This window comes from Mobula birostris, chromosome 12, assembly GCF_030028105.1.
Source record: "Mobula birostris isolate sMobBir1 chromosome 12, sMobBir1.hap1, whole genome shotgun sequence".
NCBI classification, from domain to species: domain Eukaryota; kingdom Metazoa; phylum Chordata; class Chondrichthyes; order Myliobatiformes; family Myliobatidae; genus Mobula; species Mobula birostris.
Genome location: NC_092381.1, coordinates 23,953,132 through 23,976,497, shown reverse-complemented (window position 1 = coordinate 23,976,497; position 23,366 = coordinate 23,953,132). Strand labels below are relative to the sequence as shown.

The window sequence follows — 23,366 nt, the reverse complement described above, 5'->3', positions numbered from 1 at the left end:
AAGGAGCAAAGCACATAGCCCTGAGGTGCATCGGTGCTGATGGAGATTGTGGAGGAGATGTTTCTGCCAATCCGAATTGACTATCATCTGGAAGTAACTTACACAATGATTACGGTTCTCTGAACACACTCAACGTTCCACTCAATGTCACTTCTATCCTAGAAGGAGTGAGTTTTTAGACCACAGAGGTCAACCTCAGACTTTGTGTTCTATGGGACCTTCACACATGAAGGGTAAGTACTGGAAATTCTTATATTCCCTAACTAATGTTTATGAACCTTGCATTTTCAAAATGAGCGTTTAATACTGACCAATTATAGGCAAAAGACCAATAGCCACCACTACTATTTCAGAAGATTATCATTATCCTTTATTATCACCAATAATTTTAAAGTGATGCTTTGAATACCAACACTGTTTTGGAATGGGATTAAAGTAGTTATTTCCCTGGCATTTGGCATTGACTAAATGGGCTGAATGGTGTCAGTTTCTATGGTTTTGTAAGTGGAAGATTAAGCAGGTGAATCCTGTTAAAGGCTGATAATATCCAACCCATTTTTGTATTCCAGTCACGTGATCATCTCCTCTTCCACTGTTCACCATCCTGTGCCACATTGTCCCCTTCTGCATAGGGGAAGGGTAGTGCAAAAAGCAAACTGATCAAGATGTTAGCCATCAGCCAAAGCTTATCCTTGGTCATCGACCTTTTTGGTCCTTCAGTGGCACATTTTGAACCACAATACCCTTTGTGACTGGAATCACAGATATTAGACACACTACCATTAGCTTTGTCTTACTGGCTTAGCAAGGCCTCCGTGAGAACAACTGGCTCCATTATGGACTCTGAGATGTCCCAGACCAAACCGGAGAGCACATTGTGCTTATATATCCAGAGCCTTAATTTAACACTGGGTTTTGCCATTTCCCTTTCACTAGGATGGCTGTTTCTTGGCTTGGAATATTGGCAAATGCTAAAGGATTAAATAGTGAAAACATATCATTCCTATCTTCCTAAATTAAGATGTGGAAATTAGGAACCAATTAAGCCATTTGATATATACCATGAAAATTAAACGTGTATCATTTTTGAAGAGTAAATTTTATTCAATGCAAAATTTACGCCTAGGTAATACGGTTTGGAAAACTACCGTGTCATATGGTTGCCTGTATGATATAAGCAATTGCTCTGGAATGATCTGGATCAGTGTGAATCCACCCAAGGCACTAATCTCAGCATTGTAGAACTGCAGCCAGCTGTCCGGAATGTCCTTCTTGTGCGCCGTGGACTTGTCAACAATACTCCCACTTCCGCTAACGACGTATGCTGGCCCGTCATCCTCGCGAATAAACTGCAGGGCAAAGCGGAATGCGTTAGTGCGGTGCATTTCATATTTCAGTAACATTTGAGTAATATTGTATGATTAAGCATTCTTTATTTGTTTAAATAATTCATTATGGTTATATGTACGAAGTCTGTGAACTGCGTATGTCATCACATCACCGCTTCATACATTTATGTCTTGCTGAATGTAAAAATGAAATTAACATACACTCATTCTGAACTCTTCTGATTTCATTTCAATTAGTTTTATGTTTTGGAGTTACAAAACTTAACACTGGTGACAAGATATTTTTAAAACAAACCTAAGATAACTATCTACCTGTTGACGAGCAGTGAAATGTTTGAGTTTTAAAAAATGCAGCACTGGATGTGTCTCTTTGGAAGGGAGAGAGAGAGAGGTGGTCAAGTTTTTTAAAAAGGCAGAAAATGGATAATTCATAGGTTCATGAACAGTGAGTACTCAGTGATAATAATCATAATTTTCTAATAAAGTAGGAATGGCTGACCACATCTGAAAGATTGACATGTTCAAATGCACAAGAGACAACTGGATTTCACATACTAAGCAAATTAAGCAGTAATTAAACCAAATGAGATAGCTAATGAGAAATAAGTACCAGTTTTGCTGAGTGCATTGAGTTTAAAAGCATACGGTTTCCTTAAAAATTTGACTGTTCCGACCAAACCAGATGAAATGAACTTTGCTGATATCTTGAAAATAATGCAGAAACATTTAGAACTGAAACCATTGTTGACTGCAGAATGCTTTAGCGTTCATAAGTGGAATCAAAAGGAAGGGGATCCCACTTTAGCATACATGGCTGAATTGAAGAAGTTGTCTCAGCATTTTCTGTTCAGTGACGGGCTTAATGATACACTGAGAGATCATTTAGATAGTGGAATCTAACAAGAAAGCATTCAAAAACAGCTCCTAGCTGATGCACAGCTCACATTTAAAAGAGTATTTGAAATTGCAGTATCAATGGAAACAGCAGACAGAGATGCAATGGAGTTGCAGTCAGGAATGAAAGTGAATGTGAACAAAACTGAAGCATCTCGATGGAGGCCTGTCTGGCCAAATAAATTGTGCTGCCATTGTGGTACAGGCTCCCATACACCAGACTAAAGCATGTTCAGAGGCAAAAGATGCAGAAAATGCAACAAAGTAGGACACATACAAGGAGCATGTCAGACAAACAAGAATAAATGGACTGCACAGGGAAGAGAAAAAGATAAAAGGTCAAGTTGCAGTTTGAAAGAGACTACCAATCTGCATGCTTTTGCTGAAAAGTCTGATAATGATGAGAGTGATACAGGATTGAGTAGTCTTGAGATTTACAATGTGAAAACTAACATACAAGAAATGTGGCTTACATCAGAAATGAATGGCAAATTAATTAAAATGAAATTTTAAAAAGCTCAGCTCTTTCAGTCATTCCACAAAGTGAGTTTGAATGCCATTTCAAGGATACTGAACTGAAGTCTACAGATATCCAATTAAGAATTTATATTGGAGAAAAGATAACTCCTGTGGGAATGACAGTTGTAACAGGGAAATACAACATCCAGTGAGTAGCCGGTGAGCTCGATCACATGGAGGCTGAAGAAATTATTTCCAAAGTTGAGTGGAACCCATGGGCAATGCCATTGGTCCCAGAAGCCAAGAAGAATGGGTCTGCCAGGATCTTTGGTGATTTTAAAGTCACCATCAACCTAGTGCTGAAAGTAGATCAATACCCTCTGTTCAGGATAGAGGATATCTTTGTAAACCTTTCTGGAGGAAAACTCTTCAGCCAGGTGAACTTACAGTGCCTATAAAAAGTATTCACCTCCCTTGGAAATTTTCATGTTTCATTGTCTTACAATATTGATTAACACAGTGATTCAATTTGGCTTTTTTGACACTGATAAACAGAAGAAGACTTTTGTGTCAAAGAGAAAACAGATCTCTAGAAAGTGATCCAAATTAACTACAAATATAAAACACAAAATAATTGATTGCATAAGTATCCACCCCCTTTAATATGACACATTAAATCATCACAGGTGTAGCCAATTGATTTTAAAAGTCACATAGTTAGTTAAATGGAGATCTGTGTGCAGTTAAGGTGTTTCAATTGACTGTAGTAAAAGTACACCTGTATCTGGAAGGTCTAACTGCTGGTGAGTCAGCATCCTGGCAAAAACTACACCGTGAAGACAAAAGAACACTCCAAACAACTTCACAAAAAGATTATTGAAAAGCATAATCAGCAGATGGATATAAGAAACTTTCCAAGTCACTGAATATCCTTGCAGTACAGTTAAGTCAATCATCAAGAAATGAAAAGAATAAGAATCAGCCATAAGTCTGCCTAGAGCTGGCCATTCTCAAAAACTGAGTGACTATGCAAGAAGGGGATTAGTGGGGGAGGCCACCAAGAGACCTGTGACAACCCTGGAGGAATTACAAGCTTCAGTAGCTGAGATGGGAGAGACTGCACATACAACAACTGGTTCTTCATCAATTGCAGCTTTACGAGAGAGTGGCAAAGAGAAAGCCACTGTTGAAAAAACTCACATGAAATCTTGGCTAGAGTTTGCTAAAAGGCATGTGGGAGACACTGAAGTCAGCTGCAAGAAGGTTCTATGGTCTGATGAAACCAAAATTGAGCTTTTTGGCCATCAGACTAAACACCGCACATCATCAAGAACACGCCATCCCTACTGTGAAGCATGTTAGTGACTGCATCATGCTGTGGGGATGCTTCACTGCAGCAGGTCCTGGATGGCTTGTGAAGGTAGAGGGTAAAATGAATGCAGCAAAATACTGGGAAATCCTGGAGGAAAACCTGATCCAGTCTGCTGGAGAACTGCAACTTGGAAGAAGATTTGTTTTCCAGCAAGACAATGACCCCAAGCATAAAGCCAAAGCTACACAGGAATAGCTTAAAAACAACAAAGTTAATGTCTTGGAGTGGCCAAGTCAGAGTCCAAACCTCAATCCAAATGAGAATTTGTGTCTGGACTTTAAAAGGGCTATTCACTCATGATCCCCATTCAATCTGACAGAGCTTGAGCAGTTTTGTAAAGAATGGGAGAAAAATTGCAGTGTCCAGATGTGCAAAGCTGATAGGAATCTATCCACACGGACTCAAGCCTGTAATTGCTTCCAAAGGTGCATCTAATAAATACTGACTTGAAGGGGGTAAGTACTTATCCAATCAATTATTTTTTGTTTTATAATTAATTTAGACCACTTTGTAGAGATATATTTTCACTTTGACACTAAAGAGTTTTTTTTCTGTTGATCGTGTCAAAAAACGCCAGATTAGATCCACTGTGATTCAATATTGTAAAACAATAAAGCATGAAAATTTCCGGGTAGGGGTGTGAATACTTTTTATAGGCACTGTAGCCAAGACCTACCTATAGGTGGAGATGGAAGAAGAGTCCAAAGTGCTTCTCACCATAAACATTCACAAAGCGCTCTATCGCTATAATAGGCATCTGCACCTGCATTCTGGCAGAAATCTATGGACCAGGTGCTGCAAGGTTGTCCAGGCACTCAGTGTTACCTGGATGACATCATTGTTACTGGTAAGGATGACAAGGAACATCTCTAAAATCTCAAGACAGTGTTAAAAAGATTAGAAGATTATGGGCTCAGAGCAAAACACAAGTGTGAATTCTTTAAACCAAGCATTGCTTACTGTGGTTACACCATTGTCACACAAGGATTACACAAGTGTTTTGAGAAAGTTCAGTCTGTGGTGGATGCCCCAAAGCTAAAGAATGTGCCACAGTCAGAATCAGAGTCAGGTTTATTATCACCGGCAGGTGACGTGAAATTTGTTAACTCAGCAAATTAACACCTGGCGGAGAATCTCACCTGGTCCCTCAACACCAGCTCCATAGCAAAGAAAGCCCAGCAGCATCTCTACTTTCTGTGAAGGCTGAGGAAAATCCATCTCCCACCCCCACCCCCATCCTCACCACATTCTGCAGAGGTTGTATTGAGAGCATTCTGTGCAGCTGCATCACTGCCTGGTTCAGAAATTGCACCATCTTGGATTACAAGACCCTGCAGCTGATACTGAGGTCAGCTGAGAAGATCATCAGGGTCTCTCTTCCTGCCATTACAGACAATTACACCACACGCTGCATCCGTAAAGCAAACAGCATTATGAAGGACCCCACACACCCCTCATACAAACTCTTCTCCCTCCTGCCATCTGGCAAAAGACACCGAAGTATTCGGGCTCTCACGACAAGACTATGTAACAGTTTCTTCTCCCAAGTCATCAGACTCCTCAATAACCAGAGCCTGGACTGACACCAACCTACTGCCACTGGACTCAGCAGGGAGAAAATCACTTTTCTCAAACTCCATGTGTCTTGGGTCAGTGTGACTTGGGTCCCACCAAAAGCTCACACATTATAATCTGTGTGAATACTGTGTAAATACTGCCACCATGCAATTAGCCAATGGCGAGAAATAACAGATCGTACACTGCAGGCAATTATAAAGGAAGCATATTTACAAATTTCAGCTTTATCAATCAGTTAGTAGGAAAAAGAAAATAAAAAAATAAAAAAAGGGCCTGTTACAGTTAACCCAGTCCAAATGTGAACATAAGTTGGAGGTCATCTTGAAGTTGTCTTTAACTCAAGTGCTAGACCCATGGTCTTCATGAAAGCACACACCATTTTACGAATGTTGCTCAAAATCCGTCTCAAACAAATGAACCGCGCCCCCCCCACCACCCTACAAGAGTATCGGTCCTTCCTCCTTGTTACACAAAGCACCTTGTGCAACAGGGATGGCATATTCAGTGATCTTCCCTCCTGTCTTCTCCCAGCTCCCGCCAAAAAGACCTCGATCCACACCAGTGTCCATCTCCAAAACCTCTCCACCCAGTGTTCTCTAGAGCCTTTTCTCGATTCCACCATCCTGATTGGCTGACACAACACTCCTAAGTTAAACAACATAGCGCATTATCTTTAGCGCAAACCCAAACATGCTAAAAAGCAGAACAGACCGCTCTTACAGAACTGCTAAAGTGAGATACCTACAGCCTAGCAGTAAAATCTTAGCCAGGGTGTTACATATATAAGTGAAGATGAATTCTACATTGAGTAGGAGTTTCTAGCTAAGCAAGGAGGAGTGTTGTGTAGTTAATATTTCAGTAATATTGTAAATATATTGTATGATTAAGCATTCTTTGTTTGTTGTAATAATTCATTATGGTTATATGTAGGAAGTGCGTGAATGGCATACGTCATCATATTGCCCAGTCATACACACGCATCTCGCTAGAAGTAAAAATGAAACTAATATGCATCTGTGCCAGCTTCCCTTGTTTTTATTTCGATTAGATTTATGTTTTGGAGTTAGATCCCCACCTCGTCTGGGAACACCAGCTCTTCGCAACACTCAAGAGCTTCCTATAGACTCGCCTGTAAACAGCAAGCTGTTAAGGAGGTGAGTGGTATTGAATTTATTGAGTCAGCGTATAAAGAAATCTTACTGTGATTACGTAGGGAAAGCTAACATTGCAGATGCTATGAATCTGAAATAAAAGTTTAAAAATGCTGGAACGCTCACCTAGTCAGTCATCATCAGAGGAAAGAGAAGCAGAGTTAGTGTTTCAGGTCTGAGACCCCTCATCAGAAGTGGGAAAGAGAGAGGACAATTTAGTTTTCAGCAGCTGAGAAGACGGGTAGGACAAAACGGAATATCTTTGACAGGCAAAGGAATATCATTGATAGGCTGAGACGAAATGTGTTAACGTAGCAGTTACAACAGTTAGACACAGATGATACAGTCGTAGAGAATGGGAACTGGGCCTTCAGTCCATGCTAGTCTAACTGATCAGTGCTGACCAAGATTCTCATCTAAGCTAGTCCCATTATGCATTTTTACCCGTGTATTCTGTTGCTAACAGCAATGACATGCCCAGTAAACCAGAATGAAATACTAGTCAGTGGAGCATTTGCCTTCTATCTGCAACTTCTTGTTGCCTAACATTTTAATTCACCATCACACTTTCAGCTGAATCTGTCTAAATTGTTACAATGAGGGCCCAATGCAAGCTTGAGGAACTATGCCTCGTTTTCTGTGTGGGCACATTGCAGCTTGTTGTACTCACCACCACAGTACCCAATTCTCTCACTTGAGCTATCTCACTCTTTCTTTTCTGTCTGTACTGGAACCAGCCATTTCTGTCACTCATCACATTGGCTCAGTTTGGCAATTCCTCAGCACTAACCTCGTGTTTCCTGGCAAACCATAATGATATACAGCCACTTTTCAAAGAACCCCAATATTTGGAGTTGGGAAATAATGTGGTGTGGCAAAAGGCCAGTTTGTCGGAAACACGAATTTCATCACATCCATGATCAAACAGAGGATGAGTAAAACCAGTTGCTGAATCTTTGTAATTCCTTCCATAAAACTCTCAATCTCCGTATAATTCTTTATTTTGCCTCTTAAAACCTACCTTTTCACTGTTTGGTTGCTTGTCTCAAGGTGTCTTTCTGTGACCTATTCCTGTTTCAGTTTATTTTTTAATTATTTTAGTTTTTGAGCTTGATCTAAACAGAAAACAGGACATTCTTCAACACAAACGAATGGAATTTGCTCCAGGGCAGCCTTCCCCTGTGACATACACTCAGTGGCCACTCTATTAGGTACCTCTTGTACATAATAAAGTGGCCACGGAGTGATGTTCATTGTCTTCTGCTGCTGTAGCCCATCCACTTCAAGGTTCGACATGTTGTGCATCCAGAGATGCTCTTCTGCACACCACTGTTGTAAGACATGTTTAATGAGTTACTGTCGCCTTCCTGTCTGTTAGAACCAGCCCGGACATTCTCCTCTGAACTTCGTATTAACAAGCCACTTTCACCCACAGAATTGCCACTGATTGGATGTTGTTGGTTATCACACCTTTCTCTGGTAAACTATAGCGACTGTTGCGCAAGAAAATCCCAGGAGATCAGCAGTTTTTGAGACACTCGAACCATCCTGTCTGGCGAGCAACAATCATTCCACAGTCAAAGTCACTTAGATCAAATTTCTTCCCCATTCTGGTGTTTGGTCTCAACAACCACTGAACCTCTAGGCCATATCTGCACTCTTTTATGCAGCCACATGGATGGTTGGTTAGATGTTTGCCTTAACAAGCAGGTGTACAGGTGTAGTTGATAAAGTGGCCACTGAGTATATATCAGAGGAAGGACGTCTCTTTGAGGTATGCCTATCCTGAAGAAGTTTTAATTTTCTCTTCAACAGGGGGTCAATGAACCTTCTCACAATACTCTCCCTCTGTGATCTCTGCTGCTCTCTGGCTCCTCGACCATGTTCTGTTGCACGGGGCGACTGAGGAGAACCCAAGTGCAGGACACTGGCACGTCGACTGAGTTGGGGATGCTGGCGTAGACGTGAATGTAGAACAGCAAACCGGAGGAATCTTGACAAGGAGATGGGATCTACAGGGACTATCTTGAAACTAGAGCAGAACTTAGAACTAAACTTACAACTAACGGTTCTAAGCGGACGAGAGAACGAAGTATCACACAAGAATAGACCAACAAACCAGCGACCTGTGTAGTGACGCCATCGTACTCATTTCACGGTCTCTGATGCAAACCAGGTGTACCGTAATTAAGTAAACTAGCAGCAATTGGAAATCTAATGGCTGTAATTAGGGCATAACCAGTGAGAAAAGAGCGTTAAAGGGGAACAACCAAACAGAACCATGACATGTTCTCCACCAGACTCATTACCTTGTCTCCTTCCCCTACCCCACCTTCTTATTACGGCTTCTGCCCCTTTTCGTTCCAGTCCTGGTGAAGGGTCTTGGCCCGAAACATTGACAGTTTATTCCCCTCCATAGGTACTGAGTTCCTCCAGTATTTTGCTTTGCTGAGATCAGATGGGATCAGATACTTTAAAACAGGTACTCATAAGTTCAATGTTTCCTACCTGCAGGCTGTGGTCATGGCCGCTGATGTAGGCTGTCACGTTGTATGTTTTTAGAAGTGGCCTCAGCTGATCCATGAGACAAGGAGTTGGACCGTGATGCCCAATGGACCATACAGGGTAGTGACCAGCAACTATCAGGTAGTCTGCCCTGAAGTAACAGCACAGTGGATGTAACAGCTGTAAATTCCATCATTTATCAAAGAGGTTTGAGCTATCATCATCATTATCACCATTATGTGCCATATTGTATGACATGTTATAAATCCGAAATAAAAGTTCAAAAATGCTGGAACGCTCACCTAGTCAGTCATCATCAGAGGAAAGAGAAGCAGAGTTAGTGTTTCAGGTCTGAGACCCCTCATCAGAAGTGGGAAAGAGAGAGGACAATTTAGTTTTCAGCAGCTGAGAAGATGGGTAGGACAAAACGGAATATCTTTGACAGGCAAAAGAATATTATTGATAGGCTGAGACAAAGTGAATTAACGTAGCAGTTACAATAGTTAGACACAGATGATACAGTCGTAGAGAATGGGAAGGGGCCCTTTGCTCCATGCTGGTCCAAATGGTCGATGCTGACCAAGATTCTCATCTAAGCTAGTCCCATTATGCATTCTTATCTGTGTATTCTGTTGCTAACAGCAATGACACACCCAGCAGTCCAGACGGAAATAATAGTCTGAGGGGCATCTGCATTCTATCCACAACTTCCTGTTGCCTGATATAGCTTTAACCATGATTATTCTGGGTGAATTTTTGGACAGAAGTGGTGTCCCATTGCCTTCTTCTAGGCAGCGTCTTTACAAGACGGGTGACCCGAGCCATCATCAGTACACTTCAGAGATTGCATGGAGTCAGTGGTCACATAACCAGGACTCGCGATACGCACCGGCTGCTCACACGAACTTTCACCACCTGCTCCCATGGCTTCAAGTGACCCTGATCGGGGGGATAAGCAGGTGCTACACCTTACCCAAGGGTGATCTGCAGGAGCACCTTACACCAGATGTATCTCCACCCGCAACCTGATTTAAGGTATGAATTTACCACAGTGTTCAATAATATTGCAAGTACTGAGATTTTTATAACTGCTGTTTACATTCTTTTAATCATTGTTTGCATTCATTTAATATATCTCAAGGAAAATGATCACAGCTTTATCAAGAGACACTTATACAAAACCTTGTAGGAAAGCATTGGAACAAGCAACCAGATGGTAAAGAGTATGGTTTAAAAAGCCAAAACAGGATGCGAAAGATTGAGAAACACACATTGAATACACACACATCACACAAACAAGGTCTGCAGAAACGTAGCAGGTCAGGTAGTATCTAAGGAGGGGAACAAACAGTTGATATTTCAGGCCGAGACCCTTCGTCAAGAGAGATTGAGAGTTTTACAGAAGGAATTCAAGAAAAAAGACAGCTGGAACTGCTTAATCTTCAATTATGAGTTTGATGATACTAGTGGTCAATGATCAACTTCATTTCAAAGTCAATTAATTATTGTGCCATCCCCCTTGGTGGCACGATAGCGTGGTGGGTAGCACCACACCTTGCAGTGCCAGGGACCGGGGTTCAATCCCCACCTCTGCCTGTAAGGAGGTTGTGCTGTACATTCTCCCTGTGACCACTTGGGTTTCCTTCGGGTGCTCCAGTTTCCTCCCACAGTCCGAAGATGTACCAATTGGTAGGTTGGTTGGTCATTGTAAATTATCCCATGATTAGGCTGGGATTACGGGTGGCATGGCTCAAAGGGCCAGAGAACCTATTCCACACTGTATCTCAATAAATTTAATAAAAAATTTAAAATGCCTTTTGTTTTGCAAAGGAGAAGCCAGGACGGTGTGCTGTGTTCCAGCTACCGGGGTCCGGGATGTCTCAGAGCGGCTGCAGGAGATTCTCGAGGAGGAGAGTGATCAGCCAGAGGTCATGGTGCACGTTGGCACCAGTGACATAGGTAGAAAGGGGGAAGAGGTCTTGCACAGTGAGTATAGAGAGTTTGGGAAAAAACGGAAGAGTGGGGCATCCAAGGTAGTCATTTGCAGACTCCCAGTGCCATGTGCTAGTCAGGGCAGGAATAGGATGATGGTGATGATGATGCAGATGAATAAGTGGCTGAAGAAGTGGTGCAGGGGCAATGTTTCAGATTTCCAGGTCATTGGACTCTCTTCTAGGGAAGGTATGACCTGTATAGAAAGGGTGGGTTACACCTGAACCTAATGGAGACCAAGATCTTTGCAGGCAGGTTTGCTAGAGCTGTTGCAGAGGGTTTTTACTAAGGATGATGTGAATCAGAGCTTTACAGCTGAGGATGGGGCAGTCGGTATACTAGTCGATGCAGTGTGTAATAAGACTGAGGAAGGACGGGCAGATGACGGGGTAAAATTGCAGTCAGTGGGATGAGGTGAAGTGTAACGTGGGGGCAAAAACAAAAAGAGTGATAAGTACAGGGATGAAGGTGTTATATTTAAGTGCACACAGTATACGGAATAAGGTAAATGATCTTGTAGCAGCTATGATATTGAGGGCATCACTGAGTCATGGCTGAAAGGAGATCATAGTTGGGAGCTTAACAGCTAAGGACGCACATTGTATTGAAAGGACAGGCAGGAAGACGGGGGGGTGGTGGGTTGACTCTGTTAGTAAAAAATTAAATCAAAACCTTAGAAAAAGGTAGCATAGGATCAGAAGTTGGAGAATTGTTTTGGGTAAAAACACCCTGTTGAGAGTTATAGACAGGCACCCAAACTATAGCCAGGATGTGGGATAAATTTCAAAAGGAAATAGAAAAGGCATGTAAAAAGACTAATGTTATGATAGTCATGGGGGATTTCAATATTTGGAAAATCAGGTTGGATCCCAAGAGGGAATTTTTTAGAATGCCTATGAGATGGGATTTTAGAGCAGCTTGTGGTTGAGCCCTGTGTGGCACATGGCCAAGTGGTTAAGCGTTGGTCTAGTGATCTGAAGGTCACTAGTTCGAGCCTCAGCTGAGGCAGCATGTTGTGTCCTTGAGCAAGGTACTTAACCACACATTGCTCTGCGACAACACTGGTGCCAAGCTGTATGGATCCTAGTGCCCTTCCCTTGGACAACATTGATAGCATGGAGAGGGGAGACTTGCAGCATGGGCAACTGCCGGTCTTCCATACAACCTTGCCCAGTCAACATCGAAAATCGATGGACAGCTGAAGAAGAAGTGGTTGAGCCCACTAGGAGATCAGCAGTTTTGGATTGGGTGTTGTGTAATGAGCCAGATTTGATTGGGAGATTAAGGTAAAGGAACATGTGGGGGTCAGTGATCATAATATGATAGAATTCACTCTGTAGATTGAGAGGGCAAAGCTAAGGTCAGATGTATCAGAATTACAGTGGAGTAAAGGGAATTACTGAGGCATGAGAGAGAAACTGGCAAAGTTGATTGGAAGGGGACACTAGCAGGGATGATGATAGATCAGCAATGGCTGGAGTTTCTGGTGGGGGGGGGTGCGATTTAGGTGTAGGATAGATACATCCCAAAGATGAAGAAATATTCTAAAGGGAGGATGAGGCAACCATGGATAACAAGGGAAATCAAAGATAGCATAAAATCACAAAATCATCACAATATAACAAAAATTAATGGGAAGTTAGAGCATTGGTAAGCTTTAAAAAACCACCAGATGGCACCTAAAAAAAACATAAGGAGTGAAAAGATGAAATATGAAGGTAAGATAGCCAAAAATATCAAAAAGGGTGTGGAAAGTTTTTTCAGATATATAAAGAGTAAAAGAGAGGCAAGAGAGTGGAAAGTGAAGCTAGAGATGCGTATAGTAATGGGGACAAAGAAATGGCAGACAAATTTAATAAGCATTTTGCGTCAGTCTTCACTGTGGAAGACATTAGCAGAATGCCAGAAATTTGAGAGTGTCAGGGGGTAGAACCAAGTGTAGTTGCCATTACTAATGAAAAGGTACTTGGTAAGCTGAAAGGTAAGTGAGTGACTTAGACCTGACGGACTACACCCCAGGGTTCTGAAAGAAGTAGCTGAAGAGATTGTGGAGGCATTAGTAATGATCTTTCAAAAATCACTAGATTCTGGAATGGTTGCAGAGGAGTGGAAATTTGGAAAAGTTGCTCCACTCTTTAAGAAGGGAGGGGAGCAGAAGAAAGGAAAGTACAAAGTTCAAAGTTAAATTACATTTATTACCAAAGAATGTATGCGGAACACAACCCTGAGAACACAACCATGAAACAACGAGACGCCATTTAGCATGACTTCAGTGGTTGGGAAGAACTTGGAGTCCATTATTAAGTATGAGGTTTTGAGGTACTTGGAGACACATGAGAAAATAGACCAAAATCAGCATAGTTTCCTTAAGGGGAAATCTTGCCTGACAAATCTGTTGGAATTCTTTGAGGAAATAACAGACTGGATAGACGAAGGAGAGTCAGTGGATGTTGCTTACTTGGATTTTCAGAAGGCCTTTGACAAGTTGCTTATTATGAGGCTGATTAACATGACAGAAGTCCATGTTATTACAGGAAATATACTAGCATGGAGAGAAGACTGGCTTATCGGCAGGAGGCAAGGAGTAGAATTACAGAAGCCTGTTCTGGTTGGCTGCCGGGGACAAGTGGTGATCCATAGAGGTCAGCATCGGGTCCGCTTCATTTCACATTAAATGTCAATGATTTGGATGACAGAATTGATGGTTTTGTGGCCAAGTTTGCAGATAATAAAAAGATAGGTGGAGGAGCAGATAGTGTTGAGGAAGCAGGGAGTCTGCAGGAGGACTTGGACGGATTGGGAGAATGGGCAAAGAAGTGTTAAATAGAATATACTGCAAGGAAGTCTATGGTCATGCTCTTTGGTAGAAGGAATAAGGGCATAGACTATTTTCTAAAAGCAGAGAAATTTCAAAAATCGGAGTTGCAGAAGGACTTGGGATTTCCTAAAGATTAACCTGTAGGTTGAGTCGGTGGTAAGGAAGACAAAAACAATGTTAGCATTTATTTTGAGAGGCTAGAATATAAGCAAGGATATGATGCTGAGGCTTTATAAGGTGTTAGTTAGATAGCACTTTTAATATTGTTAAGTAGTTTTAGCTGTTTATCTAAGAAAAGATGTGCTGAATTTGGAGAGGATCCAGAGGAGGTTCACAAAAATTATTCCAGGAATAAGAGGGCCAATGTATGAGGAGCATTTAATGGCTCTGGGATTGTACTCCTGGAGCTTAGAAGAATGGTGGGTGGGATCTTATTGAAACCTATCGAATATTGAAAGGACTAGATAGAGTGGACATGGAGAGTATGTTTCCTATCATGGATAAATCTAGGGCCAGAGGGCACAGACTCAGAATAGAGGGATATCCATTCAGAACAGAGATGAGAAAGAATTTGTTTAGCCGAAGGATGGTAAATCTGTGGAATTCATTGCCATGGACTGCTGTGGAGGCCAAGTCATTGGGCATATTTAAAGCAGAGCTTGATAGGTTCTTGGTTAGTCGGGACATCAAAGGTTATGGGGAAAAGGCAGGAGAATGATACTGAGAGGGTTCATAAGTCAGCCACTATGGAGTGGCAGAGGTGACTTGAGAGGCTGAGTGGTCTAACTTGGCTCCTATGTCTTATGGTCATTCCACATGATATCCCGATAGTATCACTGGAAAGTTTTTATCGGTATACAGTAGTCCTTTAGGGAAATACAGGGTCTGAGTAAGAAATCACCTTGTGTTCCAGCTGAAGAACTTGTACAAGATAACTTGAATAGTCTCTTCCTGTACTGTTTCTTCATGAAATCATTTTTTGTATCACACCTAGTTAGAGCTCAAAAAGCAATGGCAAACTACGGTCTGCGAACCTAAGAACCCAAAGCCTCCAAAGAGGGCAACTGGCATTCAGCAATTCCAGCAGGTGCACATCACCAACTTGCTCTAGGACTCAGATTTACTTAGTGACACTTGTCAATGATTTCTGGCCATGAGCTCCACTTTGAATCCATCTATGTTCCCCTGTCTTTCTGGGATTCTTGAGTATTATGCTGCAATGTAACTTCTCTAAACCATGCCACATCAGGCTAGCATAAGATGGCAATTAAAATGAATGCAGTTTCACCCTTCCTTTACCCCACCTGTCCTGCCCCCCACCTTCTTATTCTGGCTTCTTCCCCTTTCCTTTCCTGTCTTGATGAAAGGTTTCAACCCAAAATGTTGACTGTTTATTCCCCTTGAAAAGATGCTGACTTGCTATGTTCCTCCAGCACTTTATGTGTGTTACTGTTCACTTTAATGGGGATTCTCAGCTGGCAGATGAGAGCTATAGTATAATTACAGTACAGAAGGAGCTCATTCGGCCCTTTGTATCCATTCTGGCTCCCCGTAAAGCAGTGCCAATGCCCTTCTATATCCATGAAGCTCTGAAAGATCCTCTTCCTCACGTACCTTACTATGACTCACCAACTTCTGACGTTCTCATGGGCAGTGCATTACCAGTCATTTAGAAGCAAAGTATTTCAAAGTAAGTTGATTTAATTTAATTAGCTTACTTAGAGATACAGCACTGTAACAGGCCCTTTGAATCCAATGAACCTACACTGCTCAATTCCACCCATGTGACTGATTAACCTACTAATCCACACGTTATGTGGAATGTGGGAGGAAACCAGAGCACCCGGAGGAAACCCACGTGATCACAAGGGGTACACATAAACTCCTTACAGAAAACAGCGGGAACTGAACACAGATCACTGACATTGTGATCTGTCAGTCTATTTAGTTTAGACTGATGTCATCTATTTCAGATAAAACTGTTAAAATTAATTATAGGCTTTGACAAAAGACAAAGCTTTATGTTTAGCTTTGCCTCCTGTCTCAGAGTGCCAGGCAGACAGTTCCTGTTATGAAGGAGCAAGACAATGTCACCTGACGCCAAGCTGGCATTGAGGCCTTGCTGCCAATCCCAGTTGAAGAGTCATAGAGGACCAGCGAGATACCCCCCCCCCCACAGCCAGACTTGCAGAGTGCACGTGGGCAAGGGCCATGGACATGAAACTAGGCAGAAGACTAAAGCCATAGAGATCTAGCCCAGTCCAGATAATGGTCCTCCAAGTATGCCTTGGAAAGTATGTGGATCAGCTCTTGCGCCTGATGTCCGAACTTCCACATGGGCACTTGAATCCTCGTACACCATGTGCCTACCTATATGGTGTTTCCCTTTACTTTCTCAAACTATTGAAACCAGAATTGTGAAGTATGAATACTAATTACACACTATCTAGACTTTAATTGATTTCTTTTGGTGGGGGGGGGGCGCGGTTTGTTCTATTCTGTAAAACACCACTCTGGACATGATTTTTCTTTGTTGCCTTTTTTTTCCGGAAAGTTACCTGGAACTCGCCAGCTTTTTCTGGATCCACTGAAGTTGCTTTTGGGCTAAATGAGGATTTTCCGGTCCTATTGGCTGGTTCCTTTCATATGTGTTTCCACAGATCACAACGGTGTCAATCATCAGAATGGTGACAGAAACATTGGTATTAGGAATCCTGAAAGTCAACTCATAGTAGAGATCCGGAAAATTCCTATAACAAAGGGTATAAACCATTTAATTCCATGTTGAGCAAAAAGTTTTGGCTTTTACAATTGAACTCTTGCAAATCCCAGCTCTGGGTTCTTGAAAACAAAACTGCACTGGCTATTTCATGCTGAATGCATTCTAATATCCAGAGTTTTCCCACAGATGCTGTCAACTTTAGAGGCTGTAAATCATATCAGAACCATCTTTAATTGGATACACAGTGATGCAAGTTATGCTGAGGCCCAGCACACTGTGTTCCTCCCATGTCCAACGGCCTGGTGGACAATCTTGCTGGCAGCAAACAATCCTTTCCATGTTCACTGGCTTGGAGCCAGATATCTGAACTTTGGGCAGTGAGGGTCATCCTCCCTGCAGGTCTTACAAAAAGTTTGTTGAAAGTTGAGGGTTGTTTGCTACCATTTTTAGAGTGCTTTCTCTGGCTGAGCATTTGACTCCTGTGATCTGTTTCAAAGCCAGAAACTAGAGTGGGTCGCCATGACCTGTTTCCTGCGTTCAGAGGAGCAGTGATCAGATCTGCTTGTTAGTAGGGCAATTGGCTGCTCAAAGTTATCCCTGATGTAGGTGGGTGGCTGGGGAACCAGGGCGGCTGATGGACCTCTGGGAGAGAATAGGTTGATAGATTGCAGGGAAATAAGACCATAAGACATAGGAACAGATGATTTATTTTACCCCTCAATTCCATTCTCAGTGGGAGAATGGGATTTCTCCAAAAGCTAGCCTAGACTTGACAGGTGAGTGGCCTCCTTCTATAGTATCCTTCTCTGATTATTGTCACCTTGTTGTTGTGGACAGGCATGTGAGTTCCTGGGATCCCGAGAGCAATGCTATACAGTTTTAGCTCCTGGTAGGGTCATGTATGGCAGTAATGTTAAGGAGGAGGTTCCAGACGAGGAGTGATCCAACCAAGTCCTCAATGGTGGAGCTGGTGGAAATTGATGGCACATCACAAGGGCAGTGAAGGCTGCAGCCGTGAAGGGTCCCCACTCACCTTGCATTCCACACCACGGGACCCTGACCCCGATCTGTCATGGTCCCTGGGGTAACTGCCTCCCTCTGTTTAACAAAGTCAGACACAGGCATACTCCATTAAGGAAATCCACCCTAACATCCTGGATTAAGCTCTGTGGTGATCAGCAAATGGCAAACGGGGCAGAATTGTGAGGTCTGGAAGATGTGGATCCTGGATGGGCCTCTACAGCCACCTGAAGACCCACCGAAGAGCAACCCCTCAGGAGAACATCATGGAGAGCCGAGTGATCACATCACTACTACTCTGTACAATCAGGAACTATGACAAATAACATGCAGCAAATGCCCTGTGGGTGAAGCTCACTTCTCCATTCAGCCTAGACCACTGATTCCCAATACCCTTCGGCAGGGTACAGCACAGATCACAGCAAGGCTTGAAATCACCCAGTTAAAAAATTCACAAAACAAGGGAAAATGAACAAAAGCTAAACTTGGCATGATGGATGGGGCTGTTGACAGTGTTCCAGAATTATCCAGGACAACTATAGAAGTAGTGGCTGTGCTGGTAAGACCATAAGACACAGGAGCAGAATTAGACCATTCAGCCCATCAAGTCTTCTCCGCCATGATGTTAAGCATGTTAATGATTCAAGATTCAAGGTTGTTTATTATCATTCTTCAGTACACAAGGGTAAAGAAGAATGAAATGATTGTTACTCTGGATTGATGCAGCGTAAAAATACACAATAAGCATAAAGAACTTTTCTTTTAAAAAAAGAACACAATAAATATAAATATAAAAGCAATTCTATAAACCAGAGTGTACAAATAAATATTATAAGCATAGATTGATTATAAGTAGATAACGTGACGCTGAATGACGTGTATGTAGGAGTGGTAGGATTGGGTATTGGGTGGAGGTGTTGATCAGCCTGACAGCTTGGGAGAAGTAACCGCTTCCGAGTCTGGTGTTCCTGTTGCAGATGCTGTGTGGCCTCTTTCCTGATGGGAGCAGTACCAGCAGTCCATAGCAGGGTGGGTGGGATCCTTCATGGTTTTGCTGGCCTTTTCTCAGAATCAGAATCAGAAACCTTTATTATCACCAAGTATGTGGACACATACAGGGAATTTGATGCCGGTTTCCCTGAGCTGTTGCTGTACAGAATCAAAAAGCAAACAAAACAATAGTGCAAATAATCGTGAATTATATACAATGAGGTATACCTGTGTATGTACAGGTGGACTTGGTTTATAATAGACTAAAATTCAAGTGTTCATAAGACTGATGGCATACGAAAAGAAACTGTTCTTGTACCTATTTGTCCTGGCATACAGTGATCTAAAGTGCCTACCAGAAGGAAGGAGTTGGAACAGGTGATGTCCAGGGTGTGATGGGTCTACAATGATGCTGCTTGCTCGCTTCCTGACTCTAGATGCAGATAAGTCCTGGATCGAGGGCAGCTTCACACCAATAATCCTTTCCGCAGCCCTGATGGTTCTTTGGAGTCTATTCTTGTCTTGTTTGGTAGCTGATCCAAACCAGACAGTGATGGACAAACAGAGAACAGACTGGATTATTCCTGAATAGAATTGAATCAGCAGCTCCTGAGGCAGGTTGTACTTCCTGAGTTGACGTAGGAAATACAACCTCTACTGAGCCTTTTTAATAAGAGTGTCCGCGTTGGGTGTCCACTTCAGGTCCTGGGAGATTGTGACACCCAGAAACCTGAAGGTCTAAACAGCAGACACAATACTGTTGCATATAGTGAGCACCTTTCTGTATACCTGTCCTATGAAAAGATACCTATTCACGGAGTGCGAATCATTATTGGGCTGGTTCATCGAACCCACCACCCGCAGCTGGTTCACCGGCTGCCACAGTTGTGTATGTAAAGGAATGGGGAGAGCCACCCTGATTTCTTTTCATCCCCCATGATCCCTCCTCCTGAGGGTTGTTCCACACAACTGAAAAGCTCTGGTTTGGACCTGAACAGCGCGCATGCCCAGCTGCGATGGGTCAGGATTTCCGCAGCAATGACCCCTGTCTCGTTTGGTCACTCTCTGCTCTGAGGCTGTCTGCAGAGGAACTCACTCTCCAGGGCAGCTTGTGCTACAATATATTAGAAGGACTATCTACTACACAATGTTTGCCACTGACCACAGATCAGCAAACACAGAAGGTGTATTGAGGGGCTCTGTTGTGTAATTATTCCCTCCCAGCCTCATCCCACCCCACAAAGGAAAGACGAATCAGTTTCTAATAAGTTGCTCATGAAATTCACATGAGCTCATTGTCTGGCTGTTTTCCTCTCCCCCCTCACTCTCAATTTGCTCTTCTCTGTCTGGGCTCTGTTCTCCATCTTCCTCCTACTCACTCCATACAACTTATGGGGTCACTGGGACAGGCGGAGAGCTTGTGAGCTGCTGATGGGATCTTGGGGAGAACCAACAGGAAAGGGAAATTCAAGCAACACACATCAAAGTTGCTGGTGAACGCAGCAGGCAGGGAAATAATATTTTAAATGAGTTTTAAATATATTAAAGGCTTCTAAGGCAGCTGAGGTGACATGAAGTTCATCCAAGTAGCTGACTCATGTAAGAACCGCAGGGGGTTTGCAAAGCTGAACAGCAGATGCAAACCTGTAACCACAACACAACTGAGGAAAGAATCCAACCTATAAATGGTCCTCCTCCTGAGATTTTATTTGGCAGCTAAGGGTGGACTTGGCCTATGAGCACATCATAAAGGCTAGTTACCATAAAGTAAACTAATGCTGCCATCTCTCCAAGATATCATTCGTAAGCTGAGGGATTTCTGTTTTCTTTTGGTGTAGCGATATAACTAGGAGTTTGTATAACTACCATTTCTTTCTACACTTATGACTGTGTGGCTAGGCACAGCTCAAACGTCATTTATAAATTCACTGATGACATCCCTGATGTTGGCAGAACCTCAGACTGTGATGAAGAAGTGTGCAGGGGTGAGATATATTAAGAATTTAAGAAATAGCAGCAGGAGTAGGCCGTCTGGCCCATCGAGCCTGCTCACCATTCAATAAGATCATGGCTGATCTGGCCATGGGCTTACTTCCACCTACCTGCTTTTTCCCCATAACCTCTAATTCCCCTACTATGCAAAAATCTATCCAACCTTGTTTTAAATATATTTACTGAGGTAGCCTTCACTGCGTATTGGGTAGAGAATTCCACAGATTAACCACTCTCTGATTAAGCAGTTCCTCTTCATCTCCATCCTAAATCTACTCCCCCAAATTTTGAGGCTATGTCCTCTAGTTCTAGACTCACCTGTAGTGGAAACAACTTTTCTGCCTCTATCTTATCTATTCCTTTCATAATTTTATATGCTTCTGTAAGATTTCCTCTCACTCTTCTGAATTCCAGCCAGTGAAGTCCCAGGCGATTCAATCTCTCCTCACAGTCTAACCCCCTCATCTCTGGAATCAACCTGATGAACCTTCTCTGCACCGTCTCCAAAGCCAGTATACCCTTCCTCAAGTATGGAGACCAGAACTGCACACAGTACTCCAGGTACGGCCTCACCAGTACCCTGTACATTTGCGGCAAAACCTCCCTGCTCTTAAATTCAATCCCTCTGGCAATGAAGGCCAACATTCCATTTGCCTTCCGGGATAGCCTGCTGCACCTGCAAACCAACCTTTTGTGATTCATGCACAAGCACTCCCAAGTCCCTCTGCACAGCAGCATGCTGCAATTTTTTACCACTTAAATAATAATCTGCTCTTCCAATTTTCCTTCCAAAATGGATGACCTCACATGTACCAACATTGTACTCCATTTGCCTGACCCTTGCCCACTCACTTAACCTATCTATATCTCTCTGCAGAATCTCTGTATCTTCTGTACAATTTGCTTTTCCACTCAATTTCAAATCATCAGCAAACTTAGATACACTACTCTTGGTCCCCTCTTCAAGGTCATCAATGCATATTGTGAACCAGCACCAGCCTCTGCGACACACCACTCGTCACTGATGGCCAACCAGAGTAACACCCATGTATCCCAAAAATCTGCTTTCTATTATTTAACCGATCCTCTATCCATGCTAATACATCACCCCCAACTCTATGCATCCTTATCTTATGGATAAGCCTTTTATCGAATGCCAATATCAATTCCCCCTTCTCGTCCTCCAAGGAACCTACATTCACTTTAGCCACTCTTTTCCACTTTATATAATTATAAAAACTTTTACTATTCATTTTTTTATTTTGTGAAAGCTTGTTCCCATAATCTAGCTTCCCTTTCTGTATTGCTTGCTTAGTGGTTCTTTGTTGCTTTTTAAAGTTTTCCCAATCTTCCAGTTTCCCAGTACTCTTGGTGACTTTGTAAGAACAAGCTTTTAGTTTTGATGCCTTCTTTTATTTCCTTAATTATCCAAGGCTGGCTCTCCCCACCCTTACTGTCCTTGTTTTTAACTGGAATATACTTTTGCTGAGCACCGTTAAAAATCTCTTTGAAAGTCTCCCACTGTTCCTCAACTGTCCCATGATATAGCCTGTGTTGCTCGTCTACACTAGCCAAATCCTCCCTCATCCCATTGTAGTCTCCATTGTTTAGGTATAATTCACTGGTTTTAGATCGAATTATTGCACCCTCCATTTATATGAGAAATTCAGTCATACTGACAGCACTCTTTCCAAGAGGATTCCTAGCTACAAGATCACTAATTTCGCCTGTCTCATTGCATAGGACCAGATCTAAGATAGCATGTTCCCTTGTAGGTTCAGTAACATGCTGTTCAAGAAGGCCATCATGGATCTGCTCTATGAAGTCTTCCTCAAGACTGCCTTGACCAACTTGATTCACCGAATCTATGTGCAAGTTAAAGTCCCCCATGATAACTGCTGTTCCATTCCTACATGCCTCAGATATTTCTCGGTTTATTTCCCGTGCCACTGTAATATTATTATTCGGTGGCCGATAAACAACTCCCACCAGTGTTTTTTCCCTTTTACCTTTCCTAACATCTACCCAGATAGATTCAACATTCTGCTCCTTAGATATTCTATCGTCTCTCTCCATCACCCTGATCTCATGTTCAATTAAGAATGCTACCCCACCTCCCTTACTTTCATGCCTATCCTTTCATATTACCTGATAACCTTGGATATTTAATTCCCAATCCTCCACCCTGCAACCACGTCTCTGTAACAGCTGCTAAATCATATCCCCTTGTACTAATTTTTGCCACAAGTTCACTGACCTCGTTTCGAATACTATGGGCATTCAAATAAAGTGCCCTTATATTCAATGTGCTTTTAAAATCTTGTAATCTTTTACTCTTTTGTACTTGACTTTTCTTCACTCCACTCTTACTTTTCTCTTTTTTATCTTTTGCCTTTTCTTTATCCTTATCCACATTTTTCTTTTTTTACTTTACCTCTCCAAACTGTTAACCACTCCCCCCATTTAGTTTAAAGCTAGGATCCAGGTCCCATCATGGTTCAGGTGGAGCCCATCCCATTGGTAC

The 23,366-nt window shown here is 42.4% G+C and overlaps 1 protein-coding gene across 1 annotated transcript in view; it reads right to left on the bottom strand.

The window, feature by feature from the left end:
* Positions 1-1,080: 1,080 nt before the first annotated feature.
* The window catches only part of acp5b (acid phosphatase 5b, tartrate resistant), a 40,546-nt gene continuing 18,260 nt past the window's right edge, over positions 1,081-23,366 (bottom strand). Inside the window, exons 4-6 of the mRNA XM_072273484.1 lie at positions 16,677-16,868; positions 9,312-9,459; positions 1,081-1,349 (exon numbers count right to left, since the gene is read on the bottom strand). Of these exons, the coding sequence (XP_072129585.1) occupies positions 1,101-1,349; positions 9,312-9,459; positions 16,677-16,868 (589 nt within the window). The 3' untranslated portion in view covers positions 1,081-1,100. The remainder of the gene's footprint in view (positions 1,350-9,311; positions 9,460-16,676; positions 16,869-23,366) is intronic.